The sequence below is a fragment of the Petaurus breviceps genome, unplaced genomic scaffold, assembly GCF_028583685.1.
Source record: "Petaurus breviceps papuanus isolate PSGF00001 unplaced genomic scaffold, PetGlider_PUasm1.0 224, whole genome shotgun sequence".
Taxonomy (NCBI): Eukaryota; Metazoa; Chordata; class Mammalia; order Diprotodontia; family Petauridae; genus Petaurus; species Petaurus breviceps.
The window spans coordinates 7,529,642-7,549,978 of NW_027185887.1; the positions used below are offsets into that span (position 1 = coordinate 7,529,642).

General features: G+C 34.2%; 1 protein-coding gene across 9 annotated transcripts in view; it reads left to right on the forward strand.

Moving 5' to 3' along the window:
* ATP9B (ATPase phospholipid transporting 9B (putative)) overlaps positions 1-20,337 on the forward strand; it is a 509,413-nt gene that overhangs the window by 316,131 nt on the left and 172,945 nt on the right. For all 9 annotated transcript variants that reach the window (XM_069095002.1, XM_069095000.1, XM_069095001.1 and 6 more), the window contains one exon: positions 10,252-10,412. In XM_069095002.1, coding sequence (XP_068951103.1) covers positions 10,252-10,412 — 161 coding nt within the window. The remainder of the gene's footprint in view (positions 1-10,251; positions 10,413-20,337) is intronic.

A 20,337-nucleotide genomic window follows, 5' to 3' on the forward strand; every position in this document is an offset into this window, starting at 1 on the left:
TTGTATGAATGATGTTAAATGTTGAAGCTTCAGATGTCAGTAGTAGCATAGGTTATTGAAGTAATTATTCTAAATTGGTGGGTGGTCTTGGGAAACCCATTTAGAATTGATAGCTTCCTATGTTGTTAGGAAAGCAACAAGGATCATGAAGCCATTAGCTTAGTCTATCAGTACACTTTTATTGACTTAGTTTTGGGATTAATCTTACACTGTAGCCTAATTACCTACTTGGGTACTGGATGTAGTGTAGTTTCTGATTTTTTTTTTCCTATGTAGAGCCACTTCCTAAAAGCATTTTCCTTTCTGAAATATTTTCTCAAATGTTAACTATCAGCATATGGAATTCCATATGCCAAAATGTGTGTATGTGTATTTAAGTAGTTTTTCTTAAAAAAAAAATCTTGCAGTAGTTTTACCTTGGGCTGCCTTATCAGTGATTTAGGTTTACAATTGTTAACTTGAATAGCCAATGTAGGCTTAAACAAGAACTGATAAAGCGCAATCTTGAGCTCCCTCTTCTGGTCAAATCATAACATTGCTTTTTCAGCTTTTGCATTTTTTTCCCCCAAATATACTATAAACAGCCTAAAATGTTAAGATGAATTAAGAATGAAAACGATTCCCTCACATGAGACAGAATCATATTATACAAGAGCAGACACTAAATGACCTAGTTGCTAAGATCATTTTCAAAGAATGACACAATTACCAGTGTTATTCACGGAATAAAATATTGTTTGAAAATTCTCCTTAAATATCTAATTTTAAAATTATCTACACATTTCTTCTAAGAACAGAATTTGTGTGTTCCAAATCATTACCTACCCTTGATGTTTAGTGGTATATTTTATGTCTTTGTCCAGTTAAAATTATCCACATAACTATAAATACACTTTTTTCATTTTAAATATTATTATTATACTTATTAACACTGATTAAAAACATACACATAAGTTCTCTAAGAAAAAATAAAGTTCAAAATAAGAAATGTTTTTATGGTCAAAGGATATGAAAGAGTAGTTCTCAAGAAAAAGAATGCTAAACCCTCAATAACCATATTTCAGAATGCCCCAAATCACTAATAATAAGAGAAATACACATTAAAAAAAAAAAAAAACCTCTGAGGTCTTCCTTGCAATCAACAAATTGGCAAAGTTATGACATATAAGGAAAATGACATGTTGGAGAACTGTGGGAAAACTGACATCTAATGCAATGTCGATGAACCTGCAAACTGATTCAATCATTCTTGAAAACAATTTGGCACCACCAAAAAAATCACTGACCTTTTAATCCAACAATCCTGCTACTAGTCCCAGATCTTAAATAGGTCAAAGACAGTGGGAGAGGACCACTTATATACAAAAAATATTTATGGCTGCGCATTTTATTATAGCAAAGAGCTGGAAACAAAAGGGATATGCATTTGGGAAATGACTGAATAAATAATCATATGTTAATATGATCTAGGTTTTTTTTAATATTGTATAATAAAAAATCATAAAAGGAGTAGAAGCAGAGAAAACCTAGAAAGACTTGTGTGAACTGAAAAATGAGTTCAAAGTGAGCAGAACCAGGGAATAATTTATACAGTCACTGCAACATTGTAAAGAGAAACAAACTGGAAAGATTTAAGAACTTTGATCAATACAAATGACCAACTACAGAGACTGAAAAATGAATTATGCTACCCATCTCTTGAGAAGAAAGGCAATGGGGACTATTGGTGTAGAATGAAGGATATAAGTTGCAGTGGTGCTTTAAAAACAAAAAAAAAATATTAGTCATTGAGCCATTTAAAGAATATACACACACAAGCAGGACAACTTTGAAACTAAGGTGTTGAATATATTTGATTTTATTTTTAATCTTTACATAATAGAGATTTTGTGTTTTTTGTATATGGAAATGTTTGGTTTTTGTCAATTTCAGAAATCTAATGTACTTATAGCATGAAGTAAATAATAAATGGTACTACAAAATTATATTGTGTAAAAGTATATTTTTTAAGAAAATTTACATGGAACACCTACGAATCTAACATGATAGTTTCAGCCAGGTTTAATTTGGGGAGAAAAATTAATATTCAAAGTAATAAGAAATATTCACAATAAGGATAGCCAGATAGTATTTGGGGGATGGGGAGAAGGCAGAACAGTTGGAATTAAGTGACTTGCCCAAGGTTACACAGCTAGTAAGTGTGTCAAATGTGTGAGGCCGGATTTGAACTCAGGTCCTCCTGACTCCAGGGCTGTGATCTATTCACTCCACCATCTAGCCGCCCCCAGATGGTATTTTTTAAAGGAAAATTCCTTGGGTGATCTTTAAGTAAGAGCACTTACAGGAGATAATTTGCATTATGTAATTATTACCATCACTTCAGATTTAACAAATAATTTGGGATGTGTTTTCAGATTTGGTAATAGTCCTCTTTTCTGTCACTGTGTTCTTTGTAGAATTGTCTCTCTCTGAATATTTGAGGGTATATGAGTAAGAAAAAACTGGTATATTATGCATTATTTTTAAAAATGTTGATGGGACAAAGCACAATATTTAAGTTTCAAGTTTGTGTTAGTATTTTGTGGCCTTCTTTTGGTTTGTTATTATGCTAAATTAGTTTCTATCCTTATATCCAAGATAGTTATATTTCTTCTAGCAGCAGTATTCAGAAATATGAATAAATCACATTTTTTATTTTGTTTATCTCTTGGAACAATTTTTATATGACCTTTTTAATGCACTTAACAAAATCTATCATGGAGAAGTATAGGTAAGGTCATAACCATTAGAGTTGATTCAGAAACACTTTGAACAACTGGACTTGAAAGTAGAACTGAAAGGTTCAACTTGAAAAGGGAAGTCCCTAGTTGAGCACCCCAGTGGTCCAGTATTGTTTTTCAGGTTTTTTTTTCAGCGATTTGATTAATGGCATAGATTTCATAATTAGCTGACTCGCAAATGATTCAAAACTAAGGGAAATTATAAACATTTGGATGACATGGTCAAGAATAATAAAGATCTTGACAGGCCAGAAGAGTGGACTAAGTTTAATAAGCTGAAATTTAGTAGGAGTAAATATAAAGTATATAATATACTAGGATCATAAATATAAATCTTAAAAAGAATCTTAGGTGTCATTATTATCTCCTAATTTTGCACATGAAAAAACTGAGACCCAGAGAAATTAAGTCAGTTTGCTAGTGTTTGAAGCAAAATCCAAGCCTAGGTTTGGCAAATCTTATGTTTGTGGCTTGGTTGTTTTTTTTTTTTTTTTAAATCAGCTTTATAAGAACAAAATGGGGCAGGCAAGAGTGTGTCTGAAAAAGATGTGTCAGTAGATTATTGTAAACTCAGTATAAGTTAAAAATGTAGTATGGCTCAAAAAAGTTATCAAAATTTCATGCTACATTAAAAGTTATAGTAGGAGGGGCGACCAGGTGGCTCAGCAAGTAAGATCACCGGCTCCAGTGTCGGGATGATATGGGGATCAAATCCGGGCTCAGGTACCTAGCACCACACCCCGAAATAACTGGCTGTGTAACCTTGAGCAAGTTACTTAACCCCGATTGCTTAAAATATATATATATATATAAAATTAAAAAAAAAAGTTATAGTAGGGGTGGCCAGGTAGCACAGCGAGTAAGAGCACCGGCCCCAGAGTCAGGATGACCTGGGATCGAATCCCGGGCTCAGACACTTAGTACCCACCCAGAAACACCTGGCCGTGTAACCTTGAGTAAGTTACTTAACCCCTGTTGCTTAGGGGCGGCCAGGTGGTACAGTGAGTAAGAGCACTGGCCCCAGAGTTGGGATGACCTGGTATCAAATCCGGGCTCTGATACTTAGCACCACACCCAGAAATAACTGGCCATGTAACCTTGAGCAAGTTACTTAACCCCAATTGCTTAAAAAAAAAGTTATAGTATACAAATCTAGCATACACTGTATTAACTTTTGGATACCACACTTTAGAAAGTAATCAGAACATTTACTACATACCTCCTAATGGACTAGGCACTTAACTAGATAGTAGGGTTATAAAAACTAAAATGGAACATATTCTATCAGACAGCATGTGCACATATTAGTACCGTGTTTCCCCAATAATAAGATCCATCCCAAAAATAAGCCCTCCCCTTACTGTGTAAGATTCCTCTAAAATAAGCCCTCCCCCGAAAATAAGCCCTATTGAGATTGCTACTGTAGTGAAGGTGATCCCCTGCGCTACATGCTACATTACAGTGCCCTCTGTATGCACCATCCCCCTCCCCCCCTGGGTGAAACGCATGCCGCGTTCCGAGCTGCATCCAATCAGAGCTGCAGCAGTGAGCGCGTCATCCTGTTCTTTATTGAATTCATTATTGAATAAAGGTACATTTTTTTGTTCTCATTTACATGTTTATTAAAATTGCTGTCAATGTTCATTAAAATAAGCCCTCCCCTGAAAATAAGCCCTCTGGTGTTTTTCTGTCCAAAAAAATTAATAAGACAGTGTCTTATTATCAGGGAAACATGGTATATATAAAGCAAATACATTGTAATGTAGGGGAACTAAAGGAGGAGGAGAGATCAGAAAAGACCTCAGGTGGCAAGTAGCATTTGAGTTTAGCTTTGAAGGTTTAAAGAAAAGTGGGAATAATAAGGGATGGAGATGAGGATAAAGTGCATTCTAGGTGAAAGGGACAGCCTTAAAAAGCCACAGAGATGACAGGTGGAATGCTGTTTGTGAAGAATAGCAAGTGGGCTGTTTTGGTCCACCATGGTAGGCTAAGTGGAATAAACTAGGAAGATTTGTAAAAGACTTTAAATGCCAAACATAGGAGTTTATATTTGATCTATAAATCATAGAGAGCTGGTGGTTTGATGAATTAAGGGAAGAAAGGACACTGAAGAACTGGAGCATATCCAAGACAGCAACCAGAGTGGTGATGGTCCTTGAGATCGTAACTTTGGTTAGTTGATACAAGTGAGATTACAAATAGACTTGGAGGGGAATGGGAATGAGTTATTCTGCTTTGTACTCCAGAACTAGGTCAATGAGTGTAAGATACAGAAAGACTGATTTAAGCTTGATATAAGGAAACATTTTTTTTAAAGAGCAGTTGGAGCTATCCAAAAGTGTAACCAGCTGCCTCAGATGATAATGGAGTTCCCCACCACTAGAGGTCTTCAAACTGAATGACTACTTTGTATAGGAGATTCTTGGTCAGATATAAGTAAGGTGGTCTCTTCTGTGAAATTTGCAAAATTTGTTTCTTTCAAATACACAGTAACTTACCGTCTTAGGTAACAAGATCTTGAAAAAAATCAAAACCTTTCAAATAATATGCAGGGCAGTAGTTGGTAGATTAAACTATATAATATATGTTACCTGATAAAATAATGGGCCATGAAAGTACATATTAATTGTCTTTTCAAACTTATGTTGTGTAAATATAGATTTAGGGATCTTAAAAAATGATTAAGGTGATAGATTGTAACATTAAGAATTGATGTTCTAATACCTATTTAGGGAGCTTTTAAAACACAGATTATTGAGCCAATAGGCTATAATGGCCAAAAGAAACCCTTCTTATTTCGCAGATCACTGATGCGATAAACAATAATGGCTTAGACATTTCTACAGTATGTGCCTGGCCTGAATGTACTGAGAAACACTTAAGACAGAGTAGTTAGTGTTACTTTTCCCACCCCTACACCCCAACTCAGCTCCCCCCAAAAACTTAGCTAATAGGAAAAAACAAACATGGAAGTTTGAATATATCTTATTTCTAGTTTTTACTTTTCTTTTAGGCTCTGTTACAAATTGAAAAAAAAATAAAGATATATTCTAAAGGCATACATTCTTAAAAAGAGAGGTGCTACTTCTAGGTTAATTGCAGTTCTTTCTATATTTTAGAAATTCCTGAAATTGAGAGGAAAATTAAACCGCAACAATACAACCTTGCTGCATTATATTTATTAGGCTTTTTTCTTTTAAAGGTATCTGCCAGTAAGTTCAATACATTAGTAATCCAATATGTGCAAACAACTTTGGACAAATGAAAAATATATTGCATCCTTCTATCTTTTTATATTGTGCTACAGTTACAGGGGAAATGAGGGAAACTAAATTGAAACAATGAGTTTGACCTCTGATAGAAATTTAAATTGAACATTTAAAATCCCCCAGTCTAACATTTGCTATCTTAACAAAATTCTTGAGCAGCCTGAAAAGTATATTTCCATTTCAAAAGAATGTTAGCATCTTGGCAATCCAAGAAAAATGTCATATGATTAACAGTGGAGTAGTTTGTTTCTCTGATGGTCCTGCTTTTTATTTTATCTTCTACTTCATTAACCAGTGACCAGACCTAAAGTTTTTGTAACCTGAAACCTTTATTTCAATTTAGCACACTTTGATTTCAAAGGAACTTAATAGCATGTGAGGATTTTAACTTTGAAACATATTAGCATAGTACTGTGGTGCAAAGATAAGATCTTATTCTCATTCATTCATTCATTCATTCATTCAAAAAAAAGCAACAACTCTGACTGATATTTTCTTGTTTAAGCTGGAGAATACCGTACTTACCCTTTATTGTTGGTATAAACCATTATTTTACTGAGAACCATTAGCTATTTAAAACTTGGTACATAAATTAAAGAGGAGCTAAATGGATTTGTGATTGTTGCCATTAGTAGCATTTTAGATTATACAGGCAATTATTGTGTTCATTATCCTAGAACAGCCCCTTTGCAAAACTATTGTGGTTGTCTTAGACATTATGCACAAATTTTCCCTTGGAGATTAAAATTTCCAGTGGCGTATTTAATTTTGTTATCACAGTTGTTTCAAACAGAACAAATATTATGACAAGTAGAAGAAAATTTGCTTTACAAATATGGGAAATTACAATAAATGTTGAAAATTACTCTGTAGTCTATTTAATTCACCTTTTTCTTATGTAGTCATAATTACCTCAAATGATTAAGAATATTCTATTAGTGAAACGATTGTAGCTATGACAAAGGACAGAGGTTCTCCAAGATGTTAGATGTTTCTAGTTAGAAAACAGTAACACTTCTAAATTTACCAGTTAACTTGGTTTTTAACCAGAATGTGACTTGATACATTTAGGAATCCAGATAAACTTATAATGTACCTTGGATGAATTATAAACACTACTGTGGGTATCCAGAAAAGCTATTATTAAATATTTACTCTTCTAGGTATTCTGTTATTTGATGAAAGTTTTACAAAATAAGAGATCTTCTTTAATTAATTAATAAATCTATCTTTAATTTGTTCCTCTTTGGAGATTTCCTGTGTTAAGCTTTAAGAAGTCAACTTCATTTTAAGAAGAAATTCAACATAATACTCTGTACTGTAGTTAGATTACCATTGGGCTGTAGGAAAATTAGAGATACTTAAGGTAGTGTACTTGACAGAAAACAGGATGTAATCTTGTTTTTTTAAAAAATACGTTTTACCTGGGAGAAAATAAGTTTTTCTTTAATGTGCTCTAAAAACCATTTGGACAACATTTTATTTGATCTCTTGACGCTTATATTCACCAGTCAGGCAATTGACCACATCTGTCTTCATCAATTAGAAAGGTATTAATGCTTGAATTATCTACATATCAATGTGCATTGGGTTGCATTTAATGTTTAGATCCTATATGTGGCATTTTTTCAAAGGAAACTTTGTATTCATTTCTAACTGTTTTTGTCTCTGCTTTTACAGTCTTTCACTGCTATGATGCTGGGGGGGAAAGTGTGAGGTAGTGGTTATGCATTTTGCTGGACAGAGATTCTTTATTTTATTACAAAAAAAAGACCAACTCTAGAAGGCCAGATTAAATCATTCCTTTCACTTTTTAATGGGATTTGGATGAATAGAGTAAAATATGCACTTTGCATTCATTGATAGCATCTTTAGGTTGAGGTAATTGAGTCTTTTTTCCCTGACTGAATGAATAATGACTTCATCTGATCCTCAGCGAGGCCTGAAACTTAGACCGCCTTTGTCAATGCAAAAAGATCTGGGCTTTGAAACATGCTCTACTTCCCTGGCTTAATTTTTCTTCATTTTAATCCAAAAACCTATTTTTCTCAATAATTCAAGCATAAACTATGTAGTAGTTGAAGCAGCGGAAATTGCAAGATATTTGTCCTCGTTGTGCTGCTTTTTAAATGCAGCTGATAAATCAGCCGCTGTGGTCTTCAGCTGCCTAGTTCTCAAGGGAAGGGACAGCCTATACAGAAGCAAGAATGTTGGAATTTTTCAGAACTATTTAAATATAGTTCCTTTTCAGACTGTTTGTTATCTAGGGAAATGTTATGTTTTACTGATCCTGCTGGCTGCCAGTGCCTAGAGATAAAAGAGCTTCTGTGATAGAGCTCAGAGAAGTTCTTGTTGATATAATTTTCCCACACATTTTACTTGGCTAAAAGTTGCTCTACAAAAAGTGAATCCATGTGTATTATACCTTATTGGGAAAATAGGAAGTTTGAGATTTCTGTTTCTTTGAAAAGTTTCTATTCAGAAGTTAATTACTAGATCTCTCTTGGCTTTTTTTCCTGTTCTTTTGAGGGGTACAATAGGAAAAGTGGTTTTCTTCTTGTGGAAAGCCAGGGCTCTTATTCAATATGTTAAATTAAAAATAAGAAGATATTCCACTTGAAATTGATACTTATCTGTTAGCTTATTCATTATTTAAAGTTTCCTTAGTCATTAGATGCATTGCCCATCATAAGTGACAAGATATAAAGAAGGAAAATGAGGTCAGATTTCAGAAACATTAAGCCTGATTCACCAACCCACAGTTTGCAAAGTGAGCCCTTCAAAGTATGCCAAGGAATGTTATCCCTAGATTTATGCAGGAAATGAGCATCTTACTGGCTTGCACATGAGTGGGGTGGCTAGCAATACAAGTGGCCACTTGGATTATGTATTCTTTAGGTCATGTAGACCTGTCTGAACGTGGAGGATGGAACCAGCTGTGCCTAGCCCTGTGCCCCTGTAAACATATTACTCTACTTTTCTATAGTCTTTAAAACCTATTTATAAAGAGTGTCAACTACAAGTAACTAATTTTTCCACTAAAACTGGAAACATGTGATTTAAGCAGAGAGTCTTAATGAAGCAGTGAATGAATGCTACTTCCTCTATTGCTTCAGAAAGTATATTGTTGGATTTTACTGGGTTAGTATAGCAGAAATTATATTTTTTAACTGAAAATTCTAAGAAAAGCTTAAAGGTAAAATTTCTCATTTTTTTCACTTTTGGAATTTTCACTATTGAATCTAAAATTTTCAGCAAATTTAGTTTTAAATATTATCTAAAAGCAAGTCTAGGTTAATCATACATGAGAGTAATAAGATTAAAAAAACTAACTTTTTTAGGTCCTTTTAAGGATTTTAACATTATTCCAAAGTGAACTTAAAAATAGTGATTCTCAAGTTTTTTCATGGACAAGTTCATTCTTGTTGGCTCCTACTGTGGCAGAGATATCATTAATATTGGTGTAAGTTCAGAGACAGAGGTGGTGCTAAATAGTATTTGTCAGTTTGGATTCCATGAAACTCAGAGCTCTATGAAATTATATGCTTCATAAGTAGAAACTCCTTTGAGGTTCTTAGAGAACAAAAACTAGAAGTATATTACATCTAGGTGATAGAAGAACACCGTTGTGCTGTTTTGGGGAAAGAGCAGGCAGGTTCCCTTTATGCTCATTATCTTTTCAACATCTTTGATAACTCTTAACTTGAGTAAAGGGTTCTGAACAAATATAATTTAGATCTCTGCCACAGTAGAAACTGAAGGGCAATGTCCCAGAGAGAAACCAAAACTCAGGTTCTCAGTTTGCAGCTGAACCTTACCTATAAAAGCAAATTACCATTCCCACCATTTAAGTTTCTGCCCTGGTGGACTAATCTAACATCTAAACATAGCAGTTCTATTTATTTTCTTTGCATTTTTTTACCTCGTCCTACAAACTCAAAGAATTATCTCGCAAGATTTTGACCCAAATTGAGAAATTCTTATGATATCAATAAATGACTTATGGTAAGACTATTTAAATTAAAATATTTTCCATTTCATTCTAATACTGATGTAAATGTTCTTAAAAAATGAAGAACATCTAATAAATGCATTTTTGAACCATAGAAAGCTTTCATGTTGTAAGCTGTAATATATTAATTCTGTCTTTATTGTAAGGTTTTGGTCATCTGCACAGATAAACTTTGTATTATTTCTTTCAGGTGGGATTGCTGGACCTTGAACTGAATCAACTGACCAAAGCACTGTTTTTGGCCCTTGTTGCCCTTTCAGTTGTTATGGTAACCCTGCAAGGATTTGTAGGCCCATGGTACCGTAACCTTTTTCGTTTCCTCCTACTATTTTCCTACATCATCCCCATAAGGTAGGTGTAAGGATAAAGAAGAAAAGATAAATCTCTAATTTCAGAACATAATTTTCTTAAAGTTACATCAGTTTTCACAAAGGAAATTAATCTTATCAGGAAGCTGAAGGAGAAAGTGTTAAAAGAGAAATCTGTTTTTTAAAGCTTCATTCTGCAATAGGAGAAGGGAACCACTGGGTAGGTTCTTTATTTTGGGGGTGGAGGGAGGGCTATAGTAATCTTCTAGGCCTACTAAAGTGGTCTAATCCTTTTCCTACCATATATCATATATGTATTACTAAGAATATAATCTCAATCTTTTGGATAATGTGATTTGAGAAAATGTCAATCTTAATTTCTGCAAGTAGACTGATAACAAAAGACTGATTTTTTAACTGATTACAGCTAAAACTGGTTAACTGAGACTTTTTTAAATTTTCTGTCTTTGTGCAGGAATCTGTAGGTATTTAAATTGTTTACATTTAAAGAAAACTTTAAGTGAAATACTTCAAATAGCATTATGATTTGATTAATTTTATATGCAAATAGTTTATATATGTAATATGTTTAATTTTCTAGATGATAGTCTACTTAACTATAGATTGCATTTGTGATAAAGTTAACTATTAGAACCTATTTAATTTTACAAATATATTTACAAATACAAATATTACAAATTTAAATTTACAAATAAAATTTAGATGGAACACCACATGTTTAACCATTAGTAAAACCAAAAATTTTATCAAGATAATAATAGCTGATATTTACATAGCATAGAACTTTAAGGTTGACAAAGCACTTTTCATAGATTATTCATTTGATCCTTATAACAACTTTCTGAGTTATTGACTTGATTTATTTTTTACATAAGCCAATGTGCAGGTTTAAACTCAAAACACTGGATACTTTCTACTTAGGCCCAGTATTTTAAAGAACTCATGAATTAGCAATAAGAAAAGACTGTAGAATGTAGCTCTTTACCAGTGTAGTATGTAAGATAGAGTGTCAGACTGTATGTCCAAGGATAGATTTAGTTATTTGGAAGATACAAATGTGCCCATACTTACATAATAGCAACTTTGCTGAAAAGATGATTGTGAAGTTTAGCAGTCTATTTTGCCACTTAGAATTTAAAATGGGGGGGTGCATTTTTATCTCTGCCATCTCCATGCTCAATACATCAACCACCTAGAATCATTATTATTGCTGCCAGTGAGATTTCTATTGATTCAGTTAGGATCTTGTTAATTTTCTTGCTTGAGGTTAGAAAAAAATAAATCTTCATTCCCCATAGTGATCATCATTGGATCCATGGGAGCTGATGAGAACACCAATAGTCTAGGGAGGAAAGAGAAGAGGAATCAGGAGAGAGGAATGTGGAACACCCATGATTAGAAGATAAATGATAGAATAAGGATAAAAAAGGACCGAATTCATTGGAGGAGACAAATTTGAATGAGATAACTAGTGCTGGTCTTGAGGTGGGGAGGTGTTAAGGAAAAAGGCTGCCTCTTCATGTGAAGCAGAGGTGAAAGATAAAAATAGCCAATACTTATACAGCTCTTATATATGATGACACTAAGCTAAGAGCTTTATAGTTATTATCCCATTTGATCTTCAGGTGCTATTATTATCCCCATTTTAAAAAAGATGAGGAAACTGAGGCAGATTAAGGGACTGCCACATAGTGGTAGAAGGCATCTGGAAAATGTGAGATGAGAAGAGGGAAATCTCAGTGAATTACCTTTTTTTTTTCCAGCAAATTATGAGGCAAGGTTCTTGGTTCAAAATGTATGAGGAGAGGGAACCATGACAGGTTTGAGGAGGGGGAAATAAAAGGTTTGGAAGAACTACTGTGTTGAGTGGGTGTAGTGAATTAATTAGAGAGGTATAAAAGGATTGCCCAGCAGCATTGTGGGCCCAGTTGAGATTATATAACATAAACTTGTAGTGGGCCCAGTCAGGACAGTTGCATGATTTTTTTCTTCTCTGATTGTTCAGGTCACTCCTTTTCTTCAAATTTCATCAATTCAGGTACCAGTTCTTCTGCGAAGCCCTTCTTTGGCCTTCCTCAATTGAAAATGATAAAAAAAATTTTTCTCTGCCTTTTTCCTCAGCATCCACTTGTGTTTTTCTCATTTTCCTCACTCCCACCATTAAACTATTTTAAACTCCTTGAATGCAGAGTCTCTGTTGCCTAATAGGCAGCTAAGTGGGACAGTGGATAGATATAGCACTGAGCCTGGAACCAGGAAGACCTGAGTTTAAATTCCCTTTCAGACACTAGCTGTATGACCCTGGGCAAGTTGCTTACCCTCTATGTGCTTCAGTTTCCTTACCTGTAAAATCAGGGTAATAATAGCACCTACCTTTCAAGATTGTTTTGAGGATAAAATGAGATATTTGTGAAATGCTTAGCACAATGCCTGACAAATAATAAGCACTGTATAAATGCTAGCTATTTTTTAGAACACCTGTTAACTGCTTACTATTTGCAGAACATTATTCTAAACACTGAGAATATAAATAGAAAAGTAAACAAGTCATTTTTCCAAAGGAGTTCACATTCTAATGGAGGATAGAGGGGATATATGGAATGTTCTTAAGGTTCTCCCCACCACCTCCCAAAATACAAGGCAACAAGACCACCAAGTCCAACATTATTTCTATGGTAAAAAGTGTTTATGTACAGCTAGGCTCTCCCCTCACTAGTTTATCCTTCTCCCAGTTGCCAAAGTAATCTTCCTAAGGAACAGAAATATGTTTGTTGGCTCAAAAATGGTAACTCTACTGTGTATAAGTTAAACTGCAAATTCTGCCCAGTATTTAAGGCCTCCTCAGTCTGGCTCCAACCTCCTCTTTCGGTCCCATGTTACCTTATTCTCATTCACACATAGTGTTTCAGAACTCTCCATTCTCCTACTCTGAATTTCTCTAAGTTCTCCAGGTTCCTTCTCTCCAGCCTCCATGCATTTGTATAGGCCCTCCATATTCCTAGAATCTATTCTTTCATCACTGCATTTCAGAATACTTCTTTTCCTTCATCACTCAGGTGCCTCCTGATCTGCCACCTAACAATATTTTCTTCCTCATCCACTTTTCCTCGAGGTCTTTGTCCAAATCTCTTTTCCCCCTTCACACTCTCCCTGGAGCTGTCCTTCCTTATCTGTAGATATGTTGTATACCTCAATGTGGCTTTGAGGATGTGAAATCTTTGTCTTATTCCCAGCATCTAGCACAAAACTCTAAAAAAGCCTTAGTCATTACTGCTTCAGTGTTACTGCTTCTAATTAAGTTTCAAACACCCAGCTCACAACTGAATTTTTTAAATGCATCCTTTTCAGTGATAGGAATAGCTTACAATATCTCTGTGGGATAAAGAATTGAAATATTTTTTTCCCTTATCTTACAAATGAGAAAACTGAGTTCAAAAAGGTTGTTACTTGTCACCTGGCTATTAAATGTCGAGGCCAAAGCTCACACTCAATTCTTCTTTGAGACCAGTGGACTTTTTGCTGTGACACAGGGAAGGTAAGGGCTCCCAAATAGCACTGTCCTGTGGAGCAACAAAAGTGGGGAAAGGAGGTGTCTTATATCCAGGATTACATCCTGAATCTACCAGTTACTGACTCCAAACATAGCATTTTGCCTCTCTGAACCTCAGTTTACTCACTTTTAGAAGAATGGAATAATACTGCAGTTATTACAGGGTGTTTTTTTTTTCAGTTACTTTGTAGAGAAAATGAAATACTGAATGTGAGTGTGCTCTTTAAATTATATAACACTATAAAATTTAAGATATTATTAATATCACATTTTTCTTTGCCAGTTTGCTCATTTCTTCTTGAAACACTTTTTGTTTTTCCTTTGAGGCAGTCAGGGTTAAAGACTTGACCAGGGTCACACCACTACTAAGTATATGAGACTGAATTTGAACTCAGATCATACTGACTCTAGGACCAGTATTTTATTCACTAACTGCCACATGCTAATGTCTTCATTTTGTTCATTGGATTTCAGAACCCTTTTCTTGTGTGTTTTGCCTACTCCCTTCCCCCAGAACTCACAAATAGTTCCACATTGTTCTTTATTTTTGTCAGGTTTTTTGTTTTGTTTTTTTGTATTCTTTGGTTACCAATTTAAACCAAAAGTGGGGTAGGGGAAATATATCATGACTACTTTCTAGGGCCTGGGATGCCACTTAAGGCCTTTTTACTACCATCTGTTACTTGGTTTGGGTTGATGTATTATGAATAAAACTTTATTTCCGCCATATTTTAGACAGTTTATTAAACCTTTGATTGGGGAAAGTGATTGAACGCTAGGTCTTTTAGAAGATGCTCCTTACATTTAAAGGGACATGATGCTGCCCAGCTGTGGGGAGGACGTGAAGATTTCTGGTTCCTGACTAGATTGCCAAATTTGAAAACATTTGACTGTTCCCTTTTTCCTTTCTTAAGTTAATAGTGTAGAAGAAGTTAGTTTTTTTTCTTTAGTCAGAAAGGGTTACAAATAATTTTTTACATGCAAAATGAAGCAGATAGATTGTATATAGAAGATAAGTGATTTCAGTCAGCATATTTTTATATTTTATGTGTTCAATCAAGCTCAGGGAGACATGTTAGAATTCGAATCTCTAGCACTAGCTCAGTTTAGCTCTAAAATAACTCACGCCTACTTCAAGATATTTCACCTCCTTTGCTAGGATCTTAGAATGCAATTATGCAGATTTAGTAAAAGGGATGAGAACCGGAAAATGTGAAAAGTATAGGACACCGATTTGGAGGAATTTGCATTTACATCTGGTTGAAATGGCAGTATTTTCCCTTTGCAAAGTTTCCACAAAATATTTGCAGCATTTTCCCTTTCTAAAAAGCAGGTAAAAGAAGAACATTTGTTAATGTTAAAATTGATAACATTTTAGTGTGTGCCAATTGTGTGTTGATTTAACAAAGCATGAGAAAACATTATGTCATTTTTGCCATAACAATATACTTGTGAAAACTCTGGTACTATAGTTGTTTTCTAAATACTTTAAAATACCATCTTACCACATTTATCAGAGTACCTAAGCTTACACAGGTTGAACAGACCTATAGAAAAATCTCTTTAAAGAGTAACCATTGATTTTTTTTACACACTTTACAAGTTTTCCCTTTATTTTCAATAAAAAAATATTCTAAGTTAAATTCATTCCCCTTTATTTCCTTGAAAGAAATGCAAGCACCTGAATCTACCTTTTTACTCAACACAAAATGGGGGATCCAGAATACTTCCACCACAGATTATAAGCTCCTTCAAAGATAGGAAATGTTTCTTTCTTTTTTAAAAAAATCCTCTTTGTGGGTAACTAGAACTGTATATATGCCTTAATGCTTATTAAGTGATTTTTAATGTTAATCCAAAGAAATAATACCTAATGATAGTTAAGAGAAATTGAAAATCTGGATGAGTTGCTTTTGGTAACATGTTGATAGCTGTATACTTGGTAAGTAGTCATTTTTAAAAGACAGCATTTTTTTTTTAGTTAGAGCCTTAGTTTCTTCATCAGATTGGGATACAGCATTTTACTTCCATCTTATATGAGTCAGTGAGCCAAAGCAATGAGTATGATGGAGGTTTGCCAATGAAAATGCCCAGGCTCTCATTATATGAATTAACAGCCTAAGTAATGCTAAGGGTTCTGCATCAGAGCAGTAGTCATTAAAGACACTGAAGCATGATGCACTGAAAAAAGTCCTGTAATATAGATTCTAAAATGATCATTGCTACTGAGTTTAGAAATTCACTTTTTTGAAGCTTGACTGAAACTTCTTTGAAGCTTTATCCCAGGTATAGAGACTAATGAATAGAGCAGTCAATTATGTTAGTTAAATTTGGGAAATTAACAGCCTTTCAGGTATTCCCTAATTTTAGGACTTGGGCTGTTATTCCGTTAAAACATTTTAAAACTAATACTTTTATAACTTTCTAACCTTAGTGGTTAGATATAATTATATACTACTATGTCCTGTTACTATAGGTTAGAAGGAGAGCACATTAAAGTTGCTTAAAATTTAATGGAGAACAAAGATACCTAAGACAAAGAAAGGGAGAATGATATACAGGTAAAGAAGAAAGAACCAATGTAAGAAGGAGTCAAGAAATAAGAAAGAAATTGAAGCAACTGCTATAGGAAAATTAGTATTATATACCAAACTAATTGTTAGACAATAACTTGTTATTAAAAAAGTAGGTACAGAATTGTGAGTAATTGTCAAGTAATTTTAGCAACATAAAATAGAAAATACTGATAATTCTTGTAACATTTGGGAAACATTTTAAAAATCTTGTTCAAGTATAGCATTTATTTAACTAAATTATCTTATTTATTTGAGTAATAATAGGTAAAAATAATGCTCCACAATTACGACTATGATGCTTTGCAGTTTAGTATATAGGAAATGATGTAAATACATGTTTTTGTGCTACTTTCGTACTACTTTGAATTTTGATGTGTAAGCATCACAGAATTGAAGTAATAATTTAAAAATACTACTAGGTAGCAGTTGGCCTTTGACACAATTTTAGTCACTGAGTTGTGAACAATTTTGTACCAAGCATATTCATTTTCATAGAGTTTTCTGTATGTATAGATAAAATTTCATTGCTATCAATACTTTTGTATAAAAAAGCATTCTGAATAATCAAGTTCTTTGCCTGTCCTGAGATATGAAGATTTATACTAATAGTGCTTTGGTAGAGATGATTCATACTAATAATGCTTTGTTGTGGTTGTCATAGGTTCATACTACCACCAAAGATAAAATGTCTTATATGGTCTATAATTATGTAACTATCTTTTTAATAAAGTACCTAATTATGCACCACTTTTATTATATACCTAAAGCAGAGAAGAGAGCCTTGAAAATACTTCATAGCTTTTGTTTTCCTAATAGCAACTTAATTTATCTAGTGTTTTAGGAAATGTTGTAGATAATTATTTAGATTCTAGCAAAGCATTTGACAAAGACTTATTCTGTCATTATGAAGAAGGTGCAGAATTTGGGACCAGGATATTATGCTCTGTGATGACATTGAAACTGGTTGAATATCTCACCCAAAGAGTCAATAATAGGTCCGTGTTAACTTTGAGGCAGGTCTCCAGTATACTGTCCACAGATTCTGTCTTTGTATTGGTTAACATTTTTACCAGTGATATATATGAAAATATAAAAGGCACACTTGTTATATCTGCCAATATCATGAAACTGAGTAGGATAGAATCACAGAACTGTTCTGCAACTTAGAAAATTGAGACATTGTGAAGTTATATTTCTTGTGAGAGTCACAGTAATTCTTGACATGGAATAGACAGGACTTGAACCCAGGACATCTTCACTCCAAGGATCGATCTCTTTGTTATACTACTTCTAAAGTGCTAGGGATATAAATGGAAAGGGAGGCAGTCCCTTAGTCTCTTAGGGCTCATACTTTAAAAGGGGGCGAAAACATATATAAGAGGGTTTAGCTGAGGCCATTTGAACCAGGCATGGAGGTAGCTCAGCAGCAATTCAGATAATAATAAGTCCCAGTGGTCCAGAGAGTGAAGCTGCATTGGCCGTGGTAAATAAGGCCTGCTTAAACTGAAAATACAGTACTTTAGATGTGATCTGACCAGGGCATGGTACAGAGACATTATCACCACTTTGTCTCTTGAGGCTGTGACTTTCTACATGTGGTACAAGACTGCAATACCTTTTTTGACTGAGCACAGATCCTTTGGGAACTCCAATGGAGAAATCCTGCTCCAATGACATTTATCCATTATTAACTATTTTTTGAATTAGTCATTTCAACCAGTTCTGAATCCACCTGGATATATCATCAATCAACATTATCATTATTATTATTATTATTTTCTAATTCACAGTCCTCTTCCACAAGTTTAAAGTGAGAATGCTTTGCTAAAATCAAGGCAAACTAGCTATATATTTATAACATTTTCATCATTCACCAGTTTAGTAACCTTATCAAAAAAGGAAATAAAGTTCATTTGGTCTAATCATTTCTTTCTGAAGCCAAGCCCTCCAGAAAATACTCAGAATTGCTATGGAACAGGAATTAACTTTTCTTTTTTTGTCTTGGATCCCTTTGACAGTTTCTTGAAGTATACACTATTGTTTGTTATCTACATTTATAGTTGTAGGAAATCTTAAGTTTCACTTAGAGGTTAATGAAAATACAGAAATTTTTTTCCCCTTTTAAGTTCAAAGACCCCCTAAAACCTATCCACAAAGGGGATCCTGGATTCCAGGTTAAGAGCACCTGGTGTTGAGTCAAAAACCTTCTGTTGAGCCCTACCTTCCCAGAAAACTGTGTAGGCCTTCAGCTTATAATACTTTTCTGGTCGGAATCCCCCAGAAAGGGGGGAGAACTCAAGGAAACTAAAGAGACTATCTCCATCAGCATCATCCACACTCATAATATCAGTCTAGGGCTGATGCCCTAGTTATGCCAGCATAACTGATTTGGTTACTTCTCCTTGGCTCTGAATCTTTTTTAGTTTAAGTATTTTTTCCCAAATAGCAAGCATTTATTTGCCTTCCTCCATAGTGAACAATAAATTTTAAAAAGAAAACCCTTATTAAAATAGGCATCACAAATTGCTACTTTGGCCATGTCCAAAAATATATGATCTCATTTTACGTCTTAAGTCTTTTTCCTCTTTGGCATGGAGTGGGTAGCATGCTTCATCTTTAGTCATCTGAAATTATGGATTGTCGTTGCATTGATCAGTTCTAAAGTCTTGAAAAGTATTCTTTTTAATAATGTTGTCATTGTATGAATTGTTCTACTAGTTCTGCTCACTTTACTCTTCATGAATTCATAAAGGTCTTTTTCCCCATTTCCTCTGAAGTTATCTAGTTCATAATTTCTCATGATACAATATTTCATTCATTTATAAACATTAATTTATTTAGCCATTCCCTTCTCTTCTCCCCCCTCCTGCCCGCACTTGGTAGGCTCCTCCTCAGTTTCCACTTTTTGGCTGCCATGAAAAGAATTGCTAAACATTTTTTTTACATATAGGTCCTTTTTTTCTTTCTTTGATCTCTGAATACCACTTAGTATTTCTGGGTCAAAGAGTATTTAGAGTTTAGTGACTTTTAAAGCACAGTTCCAAACTGCCCTCCAAAGTGACTGGACCAGAGAACAAATAGACCAACAGTGTAGTAATGATCTATACCCCTCCAACATTTGTCTTTTTCCTCCTTTGTCATCTTTTTTGGCTCTGGCTCCTGCTTGATCCTAGAACTCATTGATTTTCTGTCACTGCCACTTTCTTACTGCCGTCCTTGAGATTGTAACATATAATACCCCACACCAACTTCAGCTTTCTTTGTGTGGCACTCTTTCCTCTACCTTTCTCTTCAGAAGCTCTTCTTTACTTATATTTTCTTTTTAAAAGGCCAACTTCATTAGCATTAGGGTATCAAATCGTTGATGAGTCAATAGTCAAATAGTCAAGTACAGTGAGTACAACAATCAACAACATTGTGCTACTCCAATTGGTGTAGCACTAAGTTAAATCAGTTTAGGTAGTTTTACTATTTTTTGTCATATTGACATAGCCCAGCTATGAACAAGATTAAGAAAGATCCATTTATTCTTATGTATTTTAGGTTTTTTAAAAGAAATGAGAATTGTATTTTGAAAGGTTTTTTCCTGAATTTTTTGATAGAGTCTTGTGATTTGATTGTAATTATTTGCAAATTGTTAATAATTTGGGGCGGGGCGGGAGGGAAGCTGGTGCTATTCTCTCCCCTCCCTTAGAGAGAGAAATTGGTGCAAGGACTTTAAAAAGTAGTGACCACATTCCTTTAAAGCAGTATATGGTAATAAGAGCAAATTTCCAAAGTGTTAAGAATCATTTAAATATGTATTGAGTTCTTTCTTAGTT